Source organism: Trachurus trachurus (genome assembly GCF_905171665.1).
Source record: "Trachurus trachurus genome assembly, chromosome: 9".
Lineage (NCBI taxonomy): Eukaryota > Metazoa > Chordata > Actinopteri > Carangiformes > Carangidae > Trachurus > Trachurus trachurus.
Genome location: NC_139895.1, coordinates 21,435,197 through 21,455,295, shown reverse-complemented (window position 1 = coordinate 21,455,295; position 20,099 = coordinate 21,435,197). Strand labels below are relative to the sequence as shown.

Below are 20,099 nucleotides of genomic sequence, written 5' to 3'. Positions count from 1 at the left end.
CAGCCTGGAAAACATCTGACCCATCTGAAAGCTTCCCGCATAAAATCTTTGATAGGTTTGCAACGTGTGGTTAGTGACATTTTTTCTATTGAGTAAGTGCCTTGATCAATAAACATAATGGATTATATAGTACACAGTATCAAATTAAAGCTTTAAGTAGGAGGGAAGGGAAGAAGGGATCAGTCAACATTATTCGCTTCAAGGATTTTGGTTCCTTCATCTGAATTTTCAACCAACCTTCAACCTTTTGTAAGGAAACTTGATTGAAAAGATGATCAGACTGACAACAGGAAAGGTTCAGGCAAAAACAGCTTCACTCTTCCTGTGAAACGATCAAAGCCGCTGGTACATGATAAATAACAACATTCATAAAATGCACTCATATAGTTTACTCCTGTGTAACACTTTAATAAAATAAAACGCAGACTTAAAATCTAAAATCACATAGCTGGACTCATAGAAGTCACTAATTTAAAACAATTATTTACAGCAGTTCAAATAATTGTATACACTCAGTGGTTCAATGTTTCACTGTTTCATGTAATGTAAAGGCTTAACAGGTGCAAGCACACACACACAGACACTGTAAGAGGTACTCTGTGTACATTTGTCTGGTTTTGAATACATTTACTCAAACTTCTGAAAGACCCAATGGAATTAATAAATTAAACCGTAATATGTGTTCATAGATAGATATGGAGATCTTAGGCTTTTCTGTTCAAACATCTGCATTAGCGTCCATTTCCAAGTGTGTGGTTCCCTGTAAATATGAGAGCAGCTGTGGATGTCATTTTTCTTCAATTCATCTCACCTATTAATGTTTTACTATCTGTATCAAACCCACTGAGAGGGTCTGAGCATCAGGTAAGATGAAGTTTGAAAAAAAGACAATCTGATCATATAAGTATCTTGAAATTTTAAAATCCCATGTGTAAAACACATTTGAAGCACATTCTCATGACTTAAGCTGCTGCTGGTTATTCAGTCATTCCTACGAGCATTCAGGTTTGTTCTCCATAATGCATCAACAAAAAAAAAGAAAACCATTCAATGTAAGAAGGACATTCATTTGAGGGCAGTAATAAACAGCACAAGACTGGAAGGGGAAGACATTTCCTCAAGAGGAAAATGAAAGAACAGAGAAAGGATATACCAATCATTTACATGATTATCTAATCTCCCTGTCTACAGGTTGTTTTGCATTTAGTCATATTGCTGCATAAAGCCATCGAACTGTGCAACCCGTGTTTTTGTTACAGATAATAATGCCCAGACTGTCTCTCAAACCATCTGACAGAAATGAATCTAAACAGAAAATCACTCAGAGTGACAAACTCACGGCCTTGGCTAGATGAGTGACATGAGTCCACAGACAGAGCGGAGGATATATTTGTGTTGCTCCTAAAAGATTCCATATTAAAAAAAAAAAAAAAACTTTCTGTTTTCTGGTCACTTTCATCACCACCGTCAACATGATCTGTGTTTTATTGTAGGTAGCGTTTCACAAAAGATTCCAAATATACAGCAGGTAGTGTACGCTGTATGCAGGAGCAGAGTACCGCAATCTGGTGTAAATATAAGTGATCAAACATCATCTATTAGATGACTGTAACCGGGGGGGAAAAAAAAAACTTTTACACTAACAAAGTCGAACAAACAAACAAAAAAACAATAAAAAAGATGGGTGGTTTATGATTATGTGTATGTGCAGCCATGGCGAGAGCTGAGAAATCTCAGAATGAGGCTGTGCATTTGCAACAAGTACTAATACACAAACCTGTGTGTACACAGAAATCTGTGTGTGTTTGTGTGTGCGTGAGCTCATGCGCAAATTGAGGCAGTCACAGCCAGCTGTCAGTGACCATTCATAATGGTCTGTGACGTTGACGCTGTGCTGGAGGGCAGGGCTGACGACGAGCTGGGAGAGCTGGTGAAGAAGTTGTCATCTCTCAGTTTGAGATGCTCTGGTTGCTCCAGCTTGTCTTTGGCCTCCTCAATGTCGTTGTTGATGGCTGCAATGAGGGCTTCTGTTGGGATAGACACATGCACAATTAATATGTGTGTGTGTGTGTGTGATAATGACAATAAACATAATCTTAATTTATAAAGCGCTTATCTGAACAAGATCACAAAGAGGACAAACAACAGCAATAAAACAGTCAAAACTGTCATAATGGTTCAAGGAGGTGAAAAGACAAGAGAGTAGAGAAAAGGGGGTAAGACGGTGGGTGAAGAGGAAAAAACTGTGAAATCAAATCTGGGGGTATGAAGTATGTGTGTGTGTGTGACGAGGAGCGGTGTCATACCAAGAGAGTCATAGCTTCTCTCTGGTCGGATGTAGCCCACCATGACAACACTGAGAACCTCCCCATAAAAGTCCTCTTTGAACTTATGAATCACATGGGTCTCCTAGAATGAAAGAATATTATTTACATTTATTGTCACCAGTGAAATATCAATTAACCTTCCCATATATATGCTGAGAAAAAGCCTGTGTGTAGTACTACAAGTGCAGTATAAAACAACATTTGAATAAATTGATGAGATGTTTTAAGCACAAGAACTTACAATAAGATATTGGATTTTAGTGTGCAGGGTGTAACTCCAAGTGTTAAATTGCTGGCATTAGCTGCTACTTTCTTTTCAACATAAAAGGTTTTTTATTTTATAATGGTCTTTCCACTTTTGCATGGAGATACCAAACCTCAAACCAAACCCTCTAATTTTGTCTTCTAGTGCCAGCAAAACACAGTTTTCAACAGTTTTCACCACACACAAAGTTGCTATTCTCAATATTTTGTCTCCTTTTCCATCTCAGTGTTTTTCTTCACGATGCTTCTTGAATGCTGTGGAGTTGATCACGAGAGTTATGAACTACTGAAACTACTTAATTTAGTTTGTTCCACTTTTTTTTCTAAATTGGTTCCCTGAAAAGACCAATTCAGACCTCTGGAAAAGCTGAAACATTCTGCAATTAGCATTCAAGTGCAACCATGAATGAACTCATACTTCATTGAATACATGCATTCATTTAGGACTCTATTTAGATTATGGTAGTACAGGAACTTCAACTTTGGTAATTCATTTTTCTTTTTCTATTCAATATTTTCTCCCCCATATTTTCATCAGACAGTCTGCAGTTAATGCCACCTTTCTTGTACTTACCATGGACTTCTTGGTATTTTTGTAGTAAGGGTTCCAGCCAATGCTCATAACCATTTTGTGGACATCCCCATTGCCCACACAGGCCCAGCCATAGTAGATTCCTGTGCTGATATCCGTTGGAAGATTTTCCACCACTGAGTCTGGGAAGTTGGCTAAGGATCGGAGGGAGAAAGGAATAAAGGGTCAGAAGAAGGAAGGAAAAAAAGATGAGCATGTAAGGTCAGATGGAAAAATGCTCTGTCTCAAATCAAATTAGGTCCTTGCTCAAGGGCTCTTTGAAGCAGACGAAACCCACTAGCTGTGCAGATAACCAGGGCTAGAAAACCATGTACACAAAATGTTCTATTATAAAGGGAGAATCAAATTTGTTACAGCTAAATTTCGATGGTTACAAGAGGAAAACGCCTGAAACTCTAGGCTACTCTGAAAAGCTTTATTTTGTCTTCCTATATTCAGCTGAATTCACTTTTGTTTATTATCTGTTTATTTCGGGGGGGGGTTTGTCTGCACTTTGAAAACTTTTCCTGTGCATCAATAATGTGTGTAGATTATGTTTCAGTATCGTCATCTTCACTGAAATCTGAATTATCATTCTGAACCACAATCTGAAAGGGAAAAAACACACTTTGTGATTCCATCCACTAAGTACTGCTAAATGTTGCATGTCATAGGTAGGTAAATGTCAGGGTCAGGAAAACAAATATTGAAACTGCATATATTAAGCGAACAATCATTATAACTTTAGATTTGCTTTTCAACTTGTTTAACAAGGGGGTGACATCATAGGATGATTAAATTATTTAATATCAATTGACCTCATATAAGCCGTGAAACAACTGCACAGTCCTGGAACAGCCATGGCTCCTTATTACTTTGGCTAACGGCAGCTCTTTCATAATCTGACAAATATAGTTACTCAAGTGCTACTAGTGATGTGTCTCGATTACGTTGCCTTTTATTTAATCTGGCTCCAGGGCAGTGAGTGATTCAGATTAACCTAATGTTACGTGTAGAGGTGTTGCAACGGGGCAGGCTAATCAGGCAATTGCCTAGGGAGGGTCCCCAGCTGGAAGGTGGGGCCCCCTCAAGACAGCTGACATTGGTCCATATCAATGACAACATGATGTTGCCTATGGCTGTATACTGTGCATATTATGCACAATGTTATCGTATGCACAGCATAACTGCATACAGTAAGTTAGTGCTACCAACGCCAAAGTTAATTTCTCCCATCAGCAGCACATTCATGCATTCCTCAAATTCAAATATTGATATCAACATCAACTCTACTGAAAGTCAATCAGCTTGTTCTGTCCAAAATGTAACTAATTTGTATTTGGAAGAGGAAGATATTATATATGGGGTGTGGGGGGGTTAAGGCCTCCAGAGTGTCTAAAACGCCCCTGGTTACCTACATAATATCGACCGTGTTCCTGAAAAGCTCATCCGCATTAATGACAGCTGAACAACTCACCTGTGGGAATCCCCAGTTCCTTGCTCCCTCTCCCGAAGCCTCTGATGACCTCTCCCCGGCAGAAGAAGGGAAGACTCTTCATGACTGCCCCGCTGTCACGGTTAGCCGTCTCGGGTGGACGCTGCAGAATGACCTCGAACCGCACAAGGAAGTCGGACTGGCTAATCAACCAGCACTGTCGGCTGTGGGCTAACTCCTCTCTGACAGCTAGCACAAGACTGAAACGTGACCCTAGTGGACTTCAGAGTCCGTCCTTGTGTTTAGCTGTAGCTTCACCCGCCTGAATCGCCTCCTCTCTCTGGATAAAGTTCAACCTCGGTCAATGAACAGTCAGTGGTAACAGTTCAACAGCTATGCTAGCTAAGCTAGCTGCTGATAGCGTCAACAGATGCTTCCTTTTCCTGAAATGAGGTTTTAACCGAGTGTGTTGATTATACTGTACTTAAAGTGTGACAATCCCCGGTCCTGTAAGGTCCACTTCGCTGTATTACGGTGGGAATGAAGCCCCGGTGCCCGTAGAGAGCCAGTGATGTTACATGTGTAGCAACTCTCCGTCCTCAACGCTTCTGCTGACGTCATTCAACGCGTGACCGGCCGGGGTCACGTGTTGCCTTCAGGTGTTGTAGGAAATGTAGTGATTGCTAAATTCGCCCATGGATCTAATACATCCATGAATTCGCCGACCTACGGAGGGAAAGGTGAAGCAAATTTTGAGATGGATGTACTCACAAAGCCAAAGTTTTCTCCTCGGGCAGATGGGAACTACATGTAATGACCTACAAATAATTTTAGCATTTCGTTTATTTTTCAATGAAATATAGGACCTACGAGCTTTTTTCCAGTCGATAATTTGTCTTATCATAATGATAGCCTATTATAATGCTGAATTATCCTTATGTCGATGTAGCCCACTTAACCTTTGATTGATACCTGTGAAGTTTGGTGTTTGACTCTAACCACAAGAGGGTGACATTGACATATCCTTTCCAAGCAACCAAACCATTGCCCAGGAAAAAGCCGGTGGCCCTTTCAGAGTCGGCCGGTAGAACATCAAAATAAAACATGTCACACACAGGCTTTAGACAAATGATAAAAAAAAATATGAAAAAATGTATGTCAATGGAAAAAGAAAACAGAGATAGGCTAAACCACAATAAAGGCATGGGTAGTCAAGGATAATCAAGACCTAATAATTTTTCTTATGTGCATTATTGTGAATGTTGAATTAAGGAAGCAGTAGGCTCATGTTGCCCTTGAAAGCAGCGTGTCAGTGGCAGTTCTCCTGTATTCACCTTTTATATAATATATGGTATTCACAGCTTTGAAAGCAAGCTCTCAGGGGCGTTCCTTAGCTCTCAGGGGCGTTCCTTAGCTGTCGTTAGGCCAAACCAGGGGTTCCCAAACGTTCCCATGCCAAGCCCCCCTAACTAGCATTAGCTTCTGGCCAGGGACCCCCATTTGCAAATCCACTGAGTCTGTTCGCAATTCTTTCTTTAACAAAAGACAGCTGGACTGTTAGCCAACATAGGTAATTAATTTAACTTTGGAAAGTCTCAACAACTGCGAGAAGTGAGAGGACTCACATCTTCTGCTGACTCTCAGGTAGGGAGCGTTCATCTGCATGCATGTGACATTAAACAGGCTTAGCTACTTAGCCTACGTAGTTTCTTTTAAAATTTTTGTTAGGCTTATATTTTGTTCATTAGGTGCACAGTAAGAGAACTACTCCAGAGTATTCATCAGCATGATGGTGAGTCGATAATAATGATGAATTTCATTATTTGGTGATCTATTCCTTTAAGGAGGCATTTTTCATTTAATCTTTGTTAGAACTGTCCGACAGAGGGGGGGAAATAAAAAGTGAATAAAAGTCAAAGGCAAAATTGTTGCAAATTATAAACATACCTATATAAGAAAATATTGGAGGGCAGCACATCACCTGACATAATATGAAGGATGGGAGGCAGGTGAAGCTTCATAACAACAAACCCAAAGAGCACTGCTGAAGACATTTGACAGACGAAAAAAAGCGTGTCGCACCACATACGTGTTGCTTCGGCACGCAGCTACATAGAAAACAACGGAAACACAAAAGATGTTCCATGTCAATGCAGCTATTTTTCAACCTTGAGGTCGGGACCCCATGGGGTTGCCTGGAATTCAAATGGGGTCAACTGAAATGTCTAGTAATTGATAAAAATAAAAATAAAAACGTTGTGCAGTCACGTGATCGTGGGGTCGTTAGAAAAAGACATTTGGGAAACAGGGAGTAATGGCCATGGCAGAAGAGATGAATGAGAGCTTTGACTTCTTGTCTATGTGGAACAATACTTTGCAATATAATCAGATATTCAAAATACTTTTCCATTAATAATCTTGTATGACTTAGTCACCCTTCCCCCCCTTCCTTTGAATTTCACAGGGTAATTTAATTTACAAGTGTGTAGAGAAGTTCCTCTCTAGACCAAGGCTGATCAGTTGTATTGTCCCAGGAAACAAGATATGAATCCCTTTCCCGATATGCAATTTCCAAATTGAATTTTAATTCAAATTTGGACTAAAAACCTTTTTTTATGACCAGGCATTAAATAATTATAACATCGCTGAAAACAAGAGCTCAGAAACATTATTGCGATTTGGACTTAATGGGATAGTTCAACATTTTGGCAAATTGGCCCATTGCCATAATCGCTATAGTCATAGCAGTAGGTTCGTTACCAATTTATTTGTCGGTGTAAGCTATTTTTAGAACGGAGGAGCGGAGCGGCAGGCTGTTCAGAGCTACACTATGGAGGCTAATGGAATTTCTTGGTTTCCCTCATCAAACTCATCAAATACAAAATCCCAAAACTCCAAAACGCTTTCGTGGACAAGTTGTGAGCTGCACAATCACCACGCTATGAGATAATAATAGAACGTTACGAGACAGAGTTGTTTTAGAGGTAAATTCATGCAAAACCGCTGATGCGCGTTGCGTTCAGGGACAGTTTTTCAGCAAGCAGACTCTGTATTTACCTCGAAAACGGCTCCGTTTCGTAACGTTCCATTATTATCTCATAGCGTGGTGATTGTGCAGGTCACAACTTGTCCACGAAAGCGTTTTGGAGTTTTGGGATTTTGTATTTGATGAGTTTGATGAGGGAAACCAAGAAATTCCATTAGCCTCCATAGCGTAGCTCTGAACAGCCTGCCGCTCCGCTCCTCCGTTCTAAAAATAGCTTACACCGACAAATAAAGGTAACGAACCTACTGCTATGACTATAGCGATTATGACAATGGGCCAATTTGCCAAAATGTTGAACTATCCCTTTAAAGCAGAAGTAAGCAATCCGGTCGTTTTGGCTTCTTGTCAGCCGATGAAGTTAGCAGTCCCCGCCCTCGTCATGGATCTATTGGTCCTCGTCCCTACGTCACCACATTCACGCGCATCCCTTGGCTGCACACACAGAGAGGACCGCCCCTTTATGCCGTTCTCTCTCCTCATTGGATAAAGGTTGTAGGATACAAGGAAGTATACAAGAAGTTTTCTCCTCGGCTTACAGCAGAGCAGAGTGACTGACAGACCCGTGTTTCGGACCAAACACTCTATACAAGTGATTCCCGTCGGAAGATATAGTAACTATTTAAGACTTATATTAACACAAACATTCCGCTTAGTTCTGCTTTAACAAAACAATAACTTTACTTTTCTATTTTCCAAAGCTGAAATGTGTTTTTCTTTTCTGGGAGTGTACGGTATACCGGTAGGTAACACAATTGATTGGCTGATCTGGGCAATATTGGAGTGGTTTTAGGGGTTATTGATGATGCTGAATCCATTTCTGACATTTTCAAAATTCAAAATGGCTGTCTAAACTGATGACCAGATTTTGAAATCCATCAAAATCGGCCCACTGGCGGTTAAAATCTGGTCACTTCCGGTTTAGACAGCCATTTTGAATTTTGAAAATGTCAGAAATGGATTCAGCATCATCAATAACCCCTAAAACCACTCCAATATTGCCCAGATCAGCCAAGTCAATTTTGTTGAAATATTGCCAATATCAATTATGCTTATTTATGCTAATTATGTAAATTATGCTAATTGCCCAATATATATAAGTTAGCATCCGGCAGTTTCTGAATACTGGGGACCCATACTATATATTTCTAACATAAAACTTTGGGGTACTCAACATTTCCGGGTTCACAATGGGGCCCTATGGGCTGGCAAGTAGACTAAACATGGTAATATTTTGTTGTGTGCATGGCGAGTTAGCTAAGTAGCTGCTAGCTCTGTTTACTACTAGCATTGGAGCTAAGTGATTGCTAGCAATGTGTTGCAGCTCTGTTTACTGTCATGATTGGGTTTATTGTCAATGAGGAATTTGGGGGTGTCGAGTTGTTTACTGTAGGCTACTGTAGATAATGTACCTAAGGCTGCAGTGTTGTTAAGAAATTTGAGTGCCTTTTACACATTGTTCACGGATAATTATTCTACTCCAGTTTGTGATGCTAATGTGTTAACTTAGCTCTTGCTGTGGGTGTAACCGTGCCTTTGCTAATAGAGGTTCAACTGTTTAATTATTTACTGTGATTTATATCTGATATATAAGGTTCCCACATTATTACATGACAGTTGTATTTGGGAATGCTAATTGATATTTTGCTAAATATGCAGACCATTTGTAATGTAGTTTTTTGGTTTCATCTTTTCCAGACCACACATACACAAACAGATACGTACATATTGTACAATGTGGTTGAAGTCCAACGAGCTTTATTAAAGAATAAAGATTTGATCTCCCTCTCTCCAAGTGCGTTGATTCTTTAACTGGATTCATCGTCCATAATCCACCGCCTCAACCAGTTATCCTGTTTTCTGAGGCTCACCCTCTAACAATGTATGTTTGTTATAATAATTACGTATACCTCACTTTTTTAATGTGATTTTTAACCCTTTTTCTTTTTTGAACATTTTTATTTATTTATTTTTCATCATTTAGCCAATGCAGCTGAATAGTTCTATCTCTCTTTAAGTGTAAAGCAGGATTACAAATGTCATTCTTCTACCATGTATGACACCAGTATAACCAACAAATTGGCCTACTCTAGTGGCCACCCGTGACCCGACCCCCAACTAAACACACACATTTTTACATTAAGTAAATATGAAACTGGCAGGTGCCACCTTGCTTCTGGGAACCAGAGACAAGCCCAGGCACATCTGTTCTCTTGCTACATGCTGATTGTGTGTGTGTGTGTGTGTGTGTGTGTGTGTGTGTGTGTGTGTGTGTGTGTGTGTGTGTGTGTGTGTGTGTGTGTGTGTGTGTGTGTGTGTGTAAAAGTAGCTATAAAACATGTTTCCTTATAGATATTATTGACATGGATTAACTGACATGTTCCTGTAGTATTGTTAGGACACAACTGTAAAGGTCTTTATACTGATATTATCATGTTTAGTTCTTTAGTTTTTTTCCAGGTTTGCTCAATAAAAGAAGCAGAGCAGGTGTCACCTGCACAACACAGAAAATAGCCTACAAGTCTCCATCAAGCTCAGATTTGTCTTTTTTTGTTTTAATTCATTGTTTGAATTTTAATCTCTTAATAGCATCCTTGCTTTACCAGAGGCAGTAAACGAAACCAATACTCCTGTCCTGTGCCACACCAGCGAAGATGAGAAAATAATGACAGAAACCACCTCTTCCATCTGAATCTTAAAAGGTTTGTTAAAATCAGGAGCTGCTTGATAAATAGACAGGTTCATTTCACATCAAAGTTCATAGGTAAACCCCGACTACAATAATTAGCCTACCAAATTTTTACCCGATTTTCACACGGTTTGGTTTGTTACAAACGGCAGAGATTTAATTATGATACAGGATGCTCTCACACATTAAAAATACATGCTTTTGTGCTGAAAGACTTTGTATTATGCTCTTTAACAAAGACATATGGTATGGCATAGGCCTATTGATAAATATTGACTGATGCTTTCAGTGCAGTAAACAACAGACTGTAGCGATGACTGGAAACGCTAAGATTGTTGTAATGATTCAGACAGGTCTTTATTAATAGACAGAGACTGTAGATGTGCTTTTAAAAGTTCGACTGAGATGAGAAAATGCCTTAAAAAAAATTACAGCACATTGCCAGCTACATAGTTTTACTTAATATATACAAAAAAGTTTTATATCAAAATTCTATGTACACTACAACCACCGATGATCTGATGTCTGTGGAGAACAGCACTATACCCTCACCCGCGCAATCTATGAATATCAAATTGGACACACACAAGTCCCACTCAGACAACTGCCAGAACATTGTGACTTTGGAGTGGAGGCATAAATGAGTGATTGGAGTGGAGAGTCCCTGAGAAATACACCAGGGCTCAGCCAAGGGTTTTCCAGGTGTAGGAGGTTGGTCAGTAGATTCAATTGCTGACAGGAAGTTGACTACGACGCCTGTTGTGTCTGTTGTACTGTGCCCCGTGCAGCATAACACGCATAACCAGCATTTTTCGAACCAGATGGTCAGGAATAATCAGCCGGCATTAATGGGACAAACAAAGCGACAACAATCTTATCTGCTACACGTAAATTCACAGGTAGGGAACGTCTGCTGTCAAGGTGCTGTTAATTACTGCTCTACATACCAGACTTTCAAAGTACATTTTTTATGTTATGTTTTACTGTATTCTTCTTCAGTGCATTTATAGAAATGTAGGATAAAAAAAAAAAAAAAAAGCTGTTTACTTGGGCACCGGAAAGTTGAAAATGAATCTAGCAGAATAACAGAATGTGTTTCTACTTTTCACATTTGTTGTAGTGCATAAATATCACAGCTGAGGTATTGTTTGTTTTCCTGTACGTCATTTAGTTAATTTCTCCAGGTAAAACAGTGATGACAGTCAGAGACATTTAAAAGTCTAAGCTTGATGAAGACATTTGCTGTGTCGTGTAGGTGAGGTTTTTTTTTTTTTATCCTTGCCCTCTGGGAACTAATCATGATTAGCAGGAAGTCTATCAGTACAGTTGTGCCCTAATTATACTATTCTTCTGTCTGCATTAATCTATTAAAGGAAATGAAGATTAACAAATGTTAAAGTTGTATCCTGACTTGACAAAAACAATTCCTTTAAAGGGATAGTTCAACATTTTTGCAAATTTGCCTATTGCCATAATCCCTATAGGCATAGGACTAGGTTTATTACCTTTAATTGTCGGTGCATGTTGTTTTGAGATCTGTGGAGCAGAGACATAAGCTCAGCGAACACAATTGAGGTAATGGTACATTGTCCCCTGTCCCTCAAAACACATCAAATATACAGTCCAACAACTCCATGTGACCTGCACATTGTTAGACTGTATATTTGATGATTTTCAAGGGACGGGGGACCTGTACCGTTACCTCAATTGTGTTCACTGACCAGATTGCGTCTCAAAACAACATGCACCGACAAATAAAGGTAATAAACTCCCAATTTTGTAATCACATTCATAAAGAGGGATAAAGAGGGATATCTCAGCCTCTAGCATTTAATATCAGTCTGTCTGGGGTTAGAAAATTAGGACCTATTCTCAAAGTGTTTTATATTTTTTAAATAAAGCTGACAAGACTTCTTAGTCTAGAAAGTCTAGAAAAGGGAAGCATTCCAATTTTAGAGAGCAGGAATTATAGGGGAGATTGGGGACAGTTGCAGCAAGGGATGGTTGCAACAGGTCTTATTTGTCCAATTAGAAACATGCTAGAGTGATGATGCTCACACTGACTGCACATGCACAGTTAGACCCTCTGCACAGCAAGAATAGAGAAGACATAATCAGCATCTGCTCCTGCTTGTACTGAGACAAAGTTGTTTTAAGGGTATAGCTTTTTTCATGAGCTGTATTTTTGTCATACTGTTCTAACCTTTTGTATGAGTGAATCCAAACTACCAAGTTTGAATCAGTGTTTTGGTTGACTATTGATATGGTTAGCATGTGTCAATATCATGTCTAGCTGGCACATGATGTTTTGTCATGACTGATAGGGTGGGGACAGTTGCAACAGCTTGAAATGAAATTTAATGTGTGTAAAATATGTTGCAATTGTCCCTGATCTGTGTTGCAACTGTCCCCAGGTTTGGGGTCAGTTGCAACGTCTGAATTCTTCCATAACAGACATTGTGATTGATATGTCATATGTAACCATCTTTAAATAGTATGGCTAATTAGCAGACACATGTAAGTTTAATATGTAAAAGTTTGGTGAATGTTATCCAAATAGTCTCTGAGTAACTGAGAAAAGAAAAAGTGTTGCAACTGTCCCCGGTCTCCCTTACTTTGTGTTTTATTCAAACACATGCTTTCAATGATGGTATCATTTTTGAATGACTGGCCATAAAAAGACTAGCCTACTAAACAGATAATCATTTACAGGGCAAGAGGAAGTTTGCTTTATGTTCACCTTTGAAATTTACACTTGAAGGTTGTGTACAAAGAGTGGATACATTCATATCTCTCATCTTGTTCCCAGGGCCAATAACAGGCAAATCAACTGATGAACCTCAATCCAGAGAGGAACTTCTCTACACACTGTTAAACATTACTCTGTGAAATTCAGACTGTGTGTGGCAGTAACTGGAAAATAACAGAGTTTGTTGTAATGATTCAGACAGACCTTCGTGACTTTAAGCAGATAATGTTTCAGCAGCAAATAATAGAAAACCAGTGAAAATTTGAAGTCCAGGTGGACTATAGTAAATGCAGAACTCACTCAGGTAAAGTTTCCTAGTTAAGGTCTTACTCCTGAATAATGAGAAGAGGCTGGCTGCTACTGTTCATTCTTGCAGTGGGATCAGTTTTGGTACTGTCCCTACTCAGACAACCAAACACAAGCTGGGCTCCTACTCAAATTTTCAGGTACAACTCCAGTACACAGAGGATGGAATACACAGGTGTTGATGGTCTCGCAGACACATTTTACAACTGTTCAGCGATCCTGACGGGAGACAAGGAGGCACTGGAAAAAGCCAAATTACTGACTGACGACAAAAACTTCCGCCACACTGTTCTCATCCCTGATGAGTATTACATTAATGCAACCAGAGACTGTAGGTGTGTTGCAATACATAACTTGTCTCAGTTAAACGACAGTTTTACAGAAATTACTATATTGTGTTATTTGCTCAATGTTGTTTATTTACAGGGAATTCAAATTAAGCAGGAAATACCTAACAGTTTCGTTAAGCCAAGAAGAAGACGACTTCCCACTGGCTTACTCTATAGTCGTTCATCATAAGGTAAATTCTAAACCCTGAATCTAAATCAAATACATGTTAAAACTGTGAAGTAGCTCTGAATACTTCACAGAAGCCACCAATGTCAATTAAATGGGCAATTCACAAATGTTACAAATTAAATTCAGTTGAATAATCAAAGGCATCATTTATTTTTCCATGTACTGTAGGTGCAGAACTTTGAGCGACTGCTGCGGGCCATCTATGTTCCTCATAATCTATATTGCATCCACGTGGACAAAAAGTCAGAGCCCTCGTTCTTCTCTGCTGTCACGGGCATCACTTCCTGTTTCCCAAATGTCTTCATGGTCAGTAAGCCTGTGAGTGTGGTCTATGCTGCCTGGCCACGCGTCCAGGCTGACCTTAACTGTATGGCTGACCTGTATAATGCTAGCACAAAATGGAAATACTTCATCAACCTTTGTGGCCAGGATTTCTCCCTGAAAACCAACTTGGAGATGGTGAGGATGCTGCGTTCACTGAAGGGCAGCAACAGCTTAATGTCGGAACAAATGCCTGATGTGTTCAAGTGGAGGGTGAAAAATTCTCATAAGATAGTTAATGGAAACATCCAGGTACTTCTTTTAAATATCTGAGTCACATATTGATTACTGTTGTTGCTGCAAAATCTCTCTATTCAGATTGACCAAAATGATCATAAGCATTTTCAACTGTCTCAGGGGACAGGAAAGGCAAAGGATCCACCTCCCTTCAACCTTCCCATTTTGTCAGGAAGTGCCTACATGGTGGTTAGCCGAGGCTACATCCGCAGTGTGTTGGAGGACAGCCGAATACAGACTCTGATCGAGTGGGCCAAAGACACCTACAGTCCAGATGAATTTCTCTGGGCAACCATTCAGCGAATGAATGGAGTTCCTGGTTCATTGAGGCCCCACCCCAGATATGACATGTCAGACATGCATTCAGTAGCACGGCTGGTCAAGTGGCAGGGGCTTGAGGGGTCAGAAGATGCTGTGGAGGAAGTGTACCCAGAGTGTAATGGCAACCATGTCAGGGAAATCTGTGTATACGGCCCTGGAGACTTAAAATGGATGATTGAGCAGCATCATTTCTTTGCCAATAAGTTTGACATGGACACAAATCCTATTGCTGTCTATTGCTTGGAGGAATATCTGAGAAAAAAGGTAGTGGCTGAGTCACACGATGTGTATTGTGCATCGCCCTGAGAGGCCTTCAATTTCAAAGAAATTCTCCCTATTCCTTAAAGAAGAGATACATCGAACAATCTAAGTAATTGGATTTACCATCTGCTGTAACAAGAGGAATATTATTTTTAAACTGTAAAAACCAGTTAAAAGAACAGAACCACTTATTAAAGTAAGGTAAGTAGAATTGAAACTCAAATGTGGACCAGTTCCTCAGAAGATTTAGTTTGCTCTGGAGAAATGGGTGTGAGTAAAAAAAATAAAACAAGAGGTCACTGTTAGGTTATATAAAAAAGTAAATGTATCTCAATATAATCAATTGTCTTCTTCTTTTCAGTTTATTTTTTTTTCTTATTTCTTTCTTTCAGAATGATATATAGTATCTCTCTCAAATAACAATTAAACATATAACAACAACAACATACTCTACAAGACAAAATCAAAATAAACAAACGTTTATAATCCACCTGTCATGTAAGTAGATAATTTTGGTGTCTAATTATTAAAGCTGTACAGAAATGGCCATTTGTCCTGTTTGTCGCGCCGAGTTGTCACGAGCTGCAACATGAGTTTACCCGAGTAAGGAAAACGAGTTTGATTGGTCGTTATCGAGCGGGCGGGATATTCAAAGCTTGGGGCGAGACCGAGCTCCGTGTGTGTGTACATGTCTCACTGTACGTTCACACCAAAAGCTTCCAAAGCGTCAAAAACGCCGGAAGTCAATTCATTTTCAATGAGAGCCCGGCGACACTGAGCGTCCAAAGCGTCAACAGGCGTCGCCGCGCTTCCAAAGCGTCCAAAGCTTCCAAAGCGTCACCAGACGAGAAGTTGAGCCAGGTTTAACTTTAGGGTAATTAGCTATGACGCGGTTCGGCGGCAACCAGCGGCAACCTGTCAGAATAGAGATGTCCGTCGGCTGCCTTTTTTTTCCTTCTTTTTTTTTGTATTTCGGCTCCCCAATGACCAGCGCGATCGAACTTTGACGTCAGTCACGTGATGAGCGACCAAAGCGGCTGAAAATATTTGCCGTTTTGGGAGCTGTCTTGTCTGACGCCCACCCTCAAGCGTTTTTGACGCTTTGGAAGCTTTTGGTGTGAACGCACAGTCAGACGTTTGAATGATGGATGAAGGATCCAATATCAGTGGCTGATGAATCGTGAGCAGGCTGACATATAATCCGTGCGCCTGCATTATCCAATACGAAAAAGAAAAAAATACCACACTTTCATCCCGGATTTACTCAAAAATAGAATTTTGCACAAAGTTTGGCCTACATCGTCTGATAGATGAGTTATTACAGTGGTTCTCAATCTTTTTTCAGTGAAGTACCCCCTGTGAAATATTTTTTCAGCCAAGTACCCCCTACCCAGCGCAAAGCATTTTTGGACCAAAAATACATAAAACAGAGTACTGTGTCATCAGTGTCTGCTTTATTTTACTTTTACTGTGTAAAACATTGGTTATAGTGGCCTCTTTTGAACTATTTGGAAATAAAAATATATAGAAATACAGACATTATAAAGATTTTTGCACATGAGAATAATCATCAATCTAAAATGCTATCTAATAAACAGCCTATCTGTTCTTAAAATGAATTCATGACATCAATTATAGATAAATATATATATATATATATATATATATATATATATATATATATATATATATATATATATATATATATATATATATATATATATATATATATATATGTGTGTATATGCTGCTTTGCAAGTCAGTCTGTGTCCTGGAACACGGTGGCATGGGGGGACTGTGTGGCTTCAGATCATAACAACAGGTTGAGAGCCAGAAGACTTCTCTCTGTCTGTGTTAACTGAGGCAGTGAAACACACCTGCATTAGTGGCCTTGACTTTATGAAGTTGATCGCTTTGATGCTGTCGTTTAAAATCTCATGTAACACCAACCTGAATTCATAAAGTTTCCTCATGAAGCAGTCAGGAGGCTCACCGACATAGCGTGCATGTTTTGTTTTGAGATGCGGCTGGAGATGAGCCAGCTTCATGCCACTGTTTGCTAACTTCTCCCCACAGAAGAAAACAAAACATGATGCCTAGAGTGGGTTGCAACTCGTGGACGTGAATCCCTTCATCACAAATTCTTCTGAACACTGTCGGGACTTTACCGGCTCTGGTTTCGCCTTTTTATCACTTATCCCTCCGTGGTTTAGCAGCGCTGCTGCTTCACGTCAACCCCGACTCCGTTGTTTCATTGACAGGCGATGCCGTGCGGCAAATGCCAGGTTGGGTTAAACCATCTGGTGTGGGGGAGACTCGAGTTTTTTTTTAGGATAATTAATTATGTAGCCCACTGAATATAAGATTTAGTTTATGAATTTAGACATATGTTTTATTGAAATATCCGTTATATAATTATTTAAATGGATTTTGGAATTTATATATTTTTTAATATATATATATTTCAAATCTCACGTACCCCCTGGAGTTCCTTCACGTACCCCTAGGGGTACGCGTACCCCCATTTGAGAAACACTGAGTTATTACACTAATTTAATGACCCAGAGTGGGCTCAAATTCAATTTTCTTTTCTGTACAGCTGTAAAGCAGAAATAAGCGGAATGTTTGTGTTAATATAAGTCTTAAAGCAGAAGTAAGTGATATATTTGTGTTAATATAAGTCTTAAATAGTTATATCTTCCGACAGCAATCACTTACATAGAGTGTTTGGACTGAAACACGGGTCTCTCAGTCACTCTGCTCTGCTCTGAGCCGAAGAGAAAACATTTATCGTATCCTACAGTTTTTATCCAATGAGGAGAGAGAAAGGCATGCAGGGCTGTGTGTGCAGCCAAGGAACGCCGTGAATGTGGTGACGTAGCGACGAGGACTGTTATGGTGCGTTCAAGGAAACTCGTATTTTTCCGACCGTGAAGTCGTACCAGTTCGATCTGGTACGAGTTCACCGGTCGGAAGTTACGAGTGGCCGTTATAGTGACTTTCACCGGTAAAACAGGTCGGAAAAACACGAGTGGGTTGCCTGAAACGCTACAAAGTCGTAAGTTGTGACTTGAAGCTGTAATTTACGATTTCAAAAGCCTGCCTGGAACGCAGCATTAGCGAAAACGACCTGACCACTCACTTCTGCTTTAAATAGTTATATCTTCCGACGGCAAGAGTGTTTGGTCCGAAACACGGGTCTGTCAGTCACTCTGTTCTGCTGTAAGCCGAGGAGAAAACTTTCCTTGTATCCTACAACCTTTATCCAATAAGGAGAGAGAACGGCATAAAGGGGCGGTCCTCTCTGTGTGTGCAGCCAAGGGATGCGCGTGAATGTGGTGACGTAGGGACGAGGGTGGGGACTGCTAACTCCATCGGCTGACAAGAAGTTAGCCAAAACCACCAGATCACTTACTTCTGCTTTAATTTGTGTAATTTATTTCTAATTCTATATTTTTAACCCTATTTTATTGTGTTTCTTACCAACAAGTGGTTCCTTTTCACTTAAATCTCTCTCTCTCAATTGGGAAAATAAACAAAGATTAAAAATAAAAATAAAAGTAACTACAGTAACAGACTAGCACAAAATACCACAATGGTATCAAAAAGTAACTTCTCTGACAGTCCTGGTTCAGTGGGGGTTGGCTCGACCAGACCAGCTGAACTGAAGAATTATGAAGTGTCAGTGAAGAGAGGGGATGACGATGAAGGTGGCCTTGAGAGCACAAAGCCAGGAAAAATAATCATTATGAATACTAAAACACTACTGAAACACTCTTCCTAAGTCCGGTCACTTCTCCGCTGTTTTGCTAACCTTCCCCCTGGTCGTGTGCATTTGTTTTCAACAAAGCATTTGATAATCAATCAGTGGATCGATGGATTATCATACATGTTACGATGTGTGTATTTGTGTAGTCTAATCTGTTATAAATAAGGGATTACAGTTTACTGGGCGCGTTTGTGTTGCAGACTCACGGGGGGCCACCGAGACAAAAGCTGTGACACCGGGTCAGAGGCTCTGATCATGCAGGTTTGGTTTTCAGCCACAATGTGGAAGGAACCACAACTCTCCCTGTAACAAGTTACAAGTAATTTGTCTAATATCACAATTAGTCCAAAGCTGTTTATTGAAGGTAAAAATGAAACATCAGGTAAATATCCTGCATCATTTCTCTTCATCTCCTCTGTGCTCCTCTGATCAGAGCGGCGTCCCTAGCAAAGGTGTGTTATACTTGACAACGGTCTGCAGAAAAAACTGACTGTAGAATGCAGCGATTGACCAATCACAGCATCACTATCTTTGCTTACGTCGTCACTCAGGGTGGGAAGATTCCATAGATACTGTCAGATTCAACGTCGTCACATAACATTACTGTTAATGTTAACGTTAGCAGTTGCAGCTAATGCCGGCTAACTTAATTCAAATTTAACCCAAATGTCGTTTTACTTTGAAATATGGCCCGGTTAACAACCTTCCTTAAATCTGTATCAACCGGGAAGCGATAAAAGGAAAGCACTTTATCAGACTCCCAACGTTTGTATGGCTTGCAGCTAGAAATGCATCAGTTATACGGTTGGTTTACCCACCCCGAGTGAAAGATGGCGATGCTGAATATGGTCAATAGCAGTGTAATAAATATTTTTAAGAATGCTCCTGTATCAAATTAGATGAGATTAGATTAGATTCGATAAACTTTATTGTCCTGAAGGAAATTTGTTTTGGGCTTAAAGTGCCAAATATAGCTGCACTATAATAGATAAACAGGGCAACACAACAAACAGCAAAATCAGTCATGGCACCAAATAAACACCAAAGCCTACAAGTGAGGTCGATATTCTATCAAGTGTATTTGGTTTTGTATTGCTCAGAGCTTGTTGAAACACAAGATAAAAAAAAAAAAAAACATAAAATAGGACTAAATAGGGATTCTAAGAACTAAGGGACCTTAAAACAATAGGTAGAAAGTTGTAAATCAGGATAAAACCTACTGTAAGGCTAAGGTGATGCTTAGTCCGAGCTGGGGGTAAAGCTATGAGTGAGGCTGCTTATTAAGAA

At 39.8% G+C, this 20,099-nt stretch overlaps 2 protein-coding genes across 2 annotated transcripts; one reads left to right on the top strand and one right to left on the bottom strand.

Moving 5' to 3' along the window:
* Positions 1-387: 387 nt before the first annotated feature.
* Positions 388-5,207, bottom strand: rfk (riboflavin kinase). Its single transcript, XM_083979393.1, has 4 exons — positions 4,640-5,207; positions 3,166-3,317; positions 2,307-2,409; positions 388-2,027 (listed from the first exon to the last, which is right to left on the bottom strand). Exons 1-4 carry the CDS (start codon positions 4,719-4,721, stop codon positions 1,855-1,857), a joined length of 510 nt encoding a protein of 169 aa, XP_083835519.1. The 5' UTR covers positions 4,722-5,207; the 3' UTR covers positions 388-1,854.
* Positions 5,208-13,546: 8,339 nt separating this feature from the next.
* Positions 13,547-15,088, top strand: LOC310991016 (beta-1,3-galactosyl-O-glycosyl-glycoprotein beta-1,6-N-acetylglucosaminyltransferase-like; the record flags this gene model as incomplete). The annotated part of the gene is made up of 4 exons (XM_083978584.1): positions 13,547-13,719; positions 13,811-13,904; positions 14,072-14,476; positions 14,582-15,088. 4 exons carry the CDS (start codon positions 13,547-13,549, stop codon positions 15,086-15,088), a joined length of 1,179 nt encoding a protein of 392 aa, XP_083834710.1.
* Positions 15,089-20,099: the final 5,011 nt, after the last annotated feature.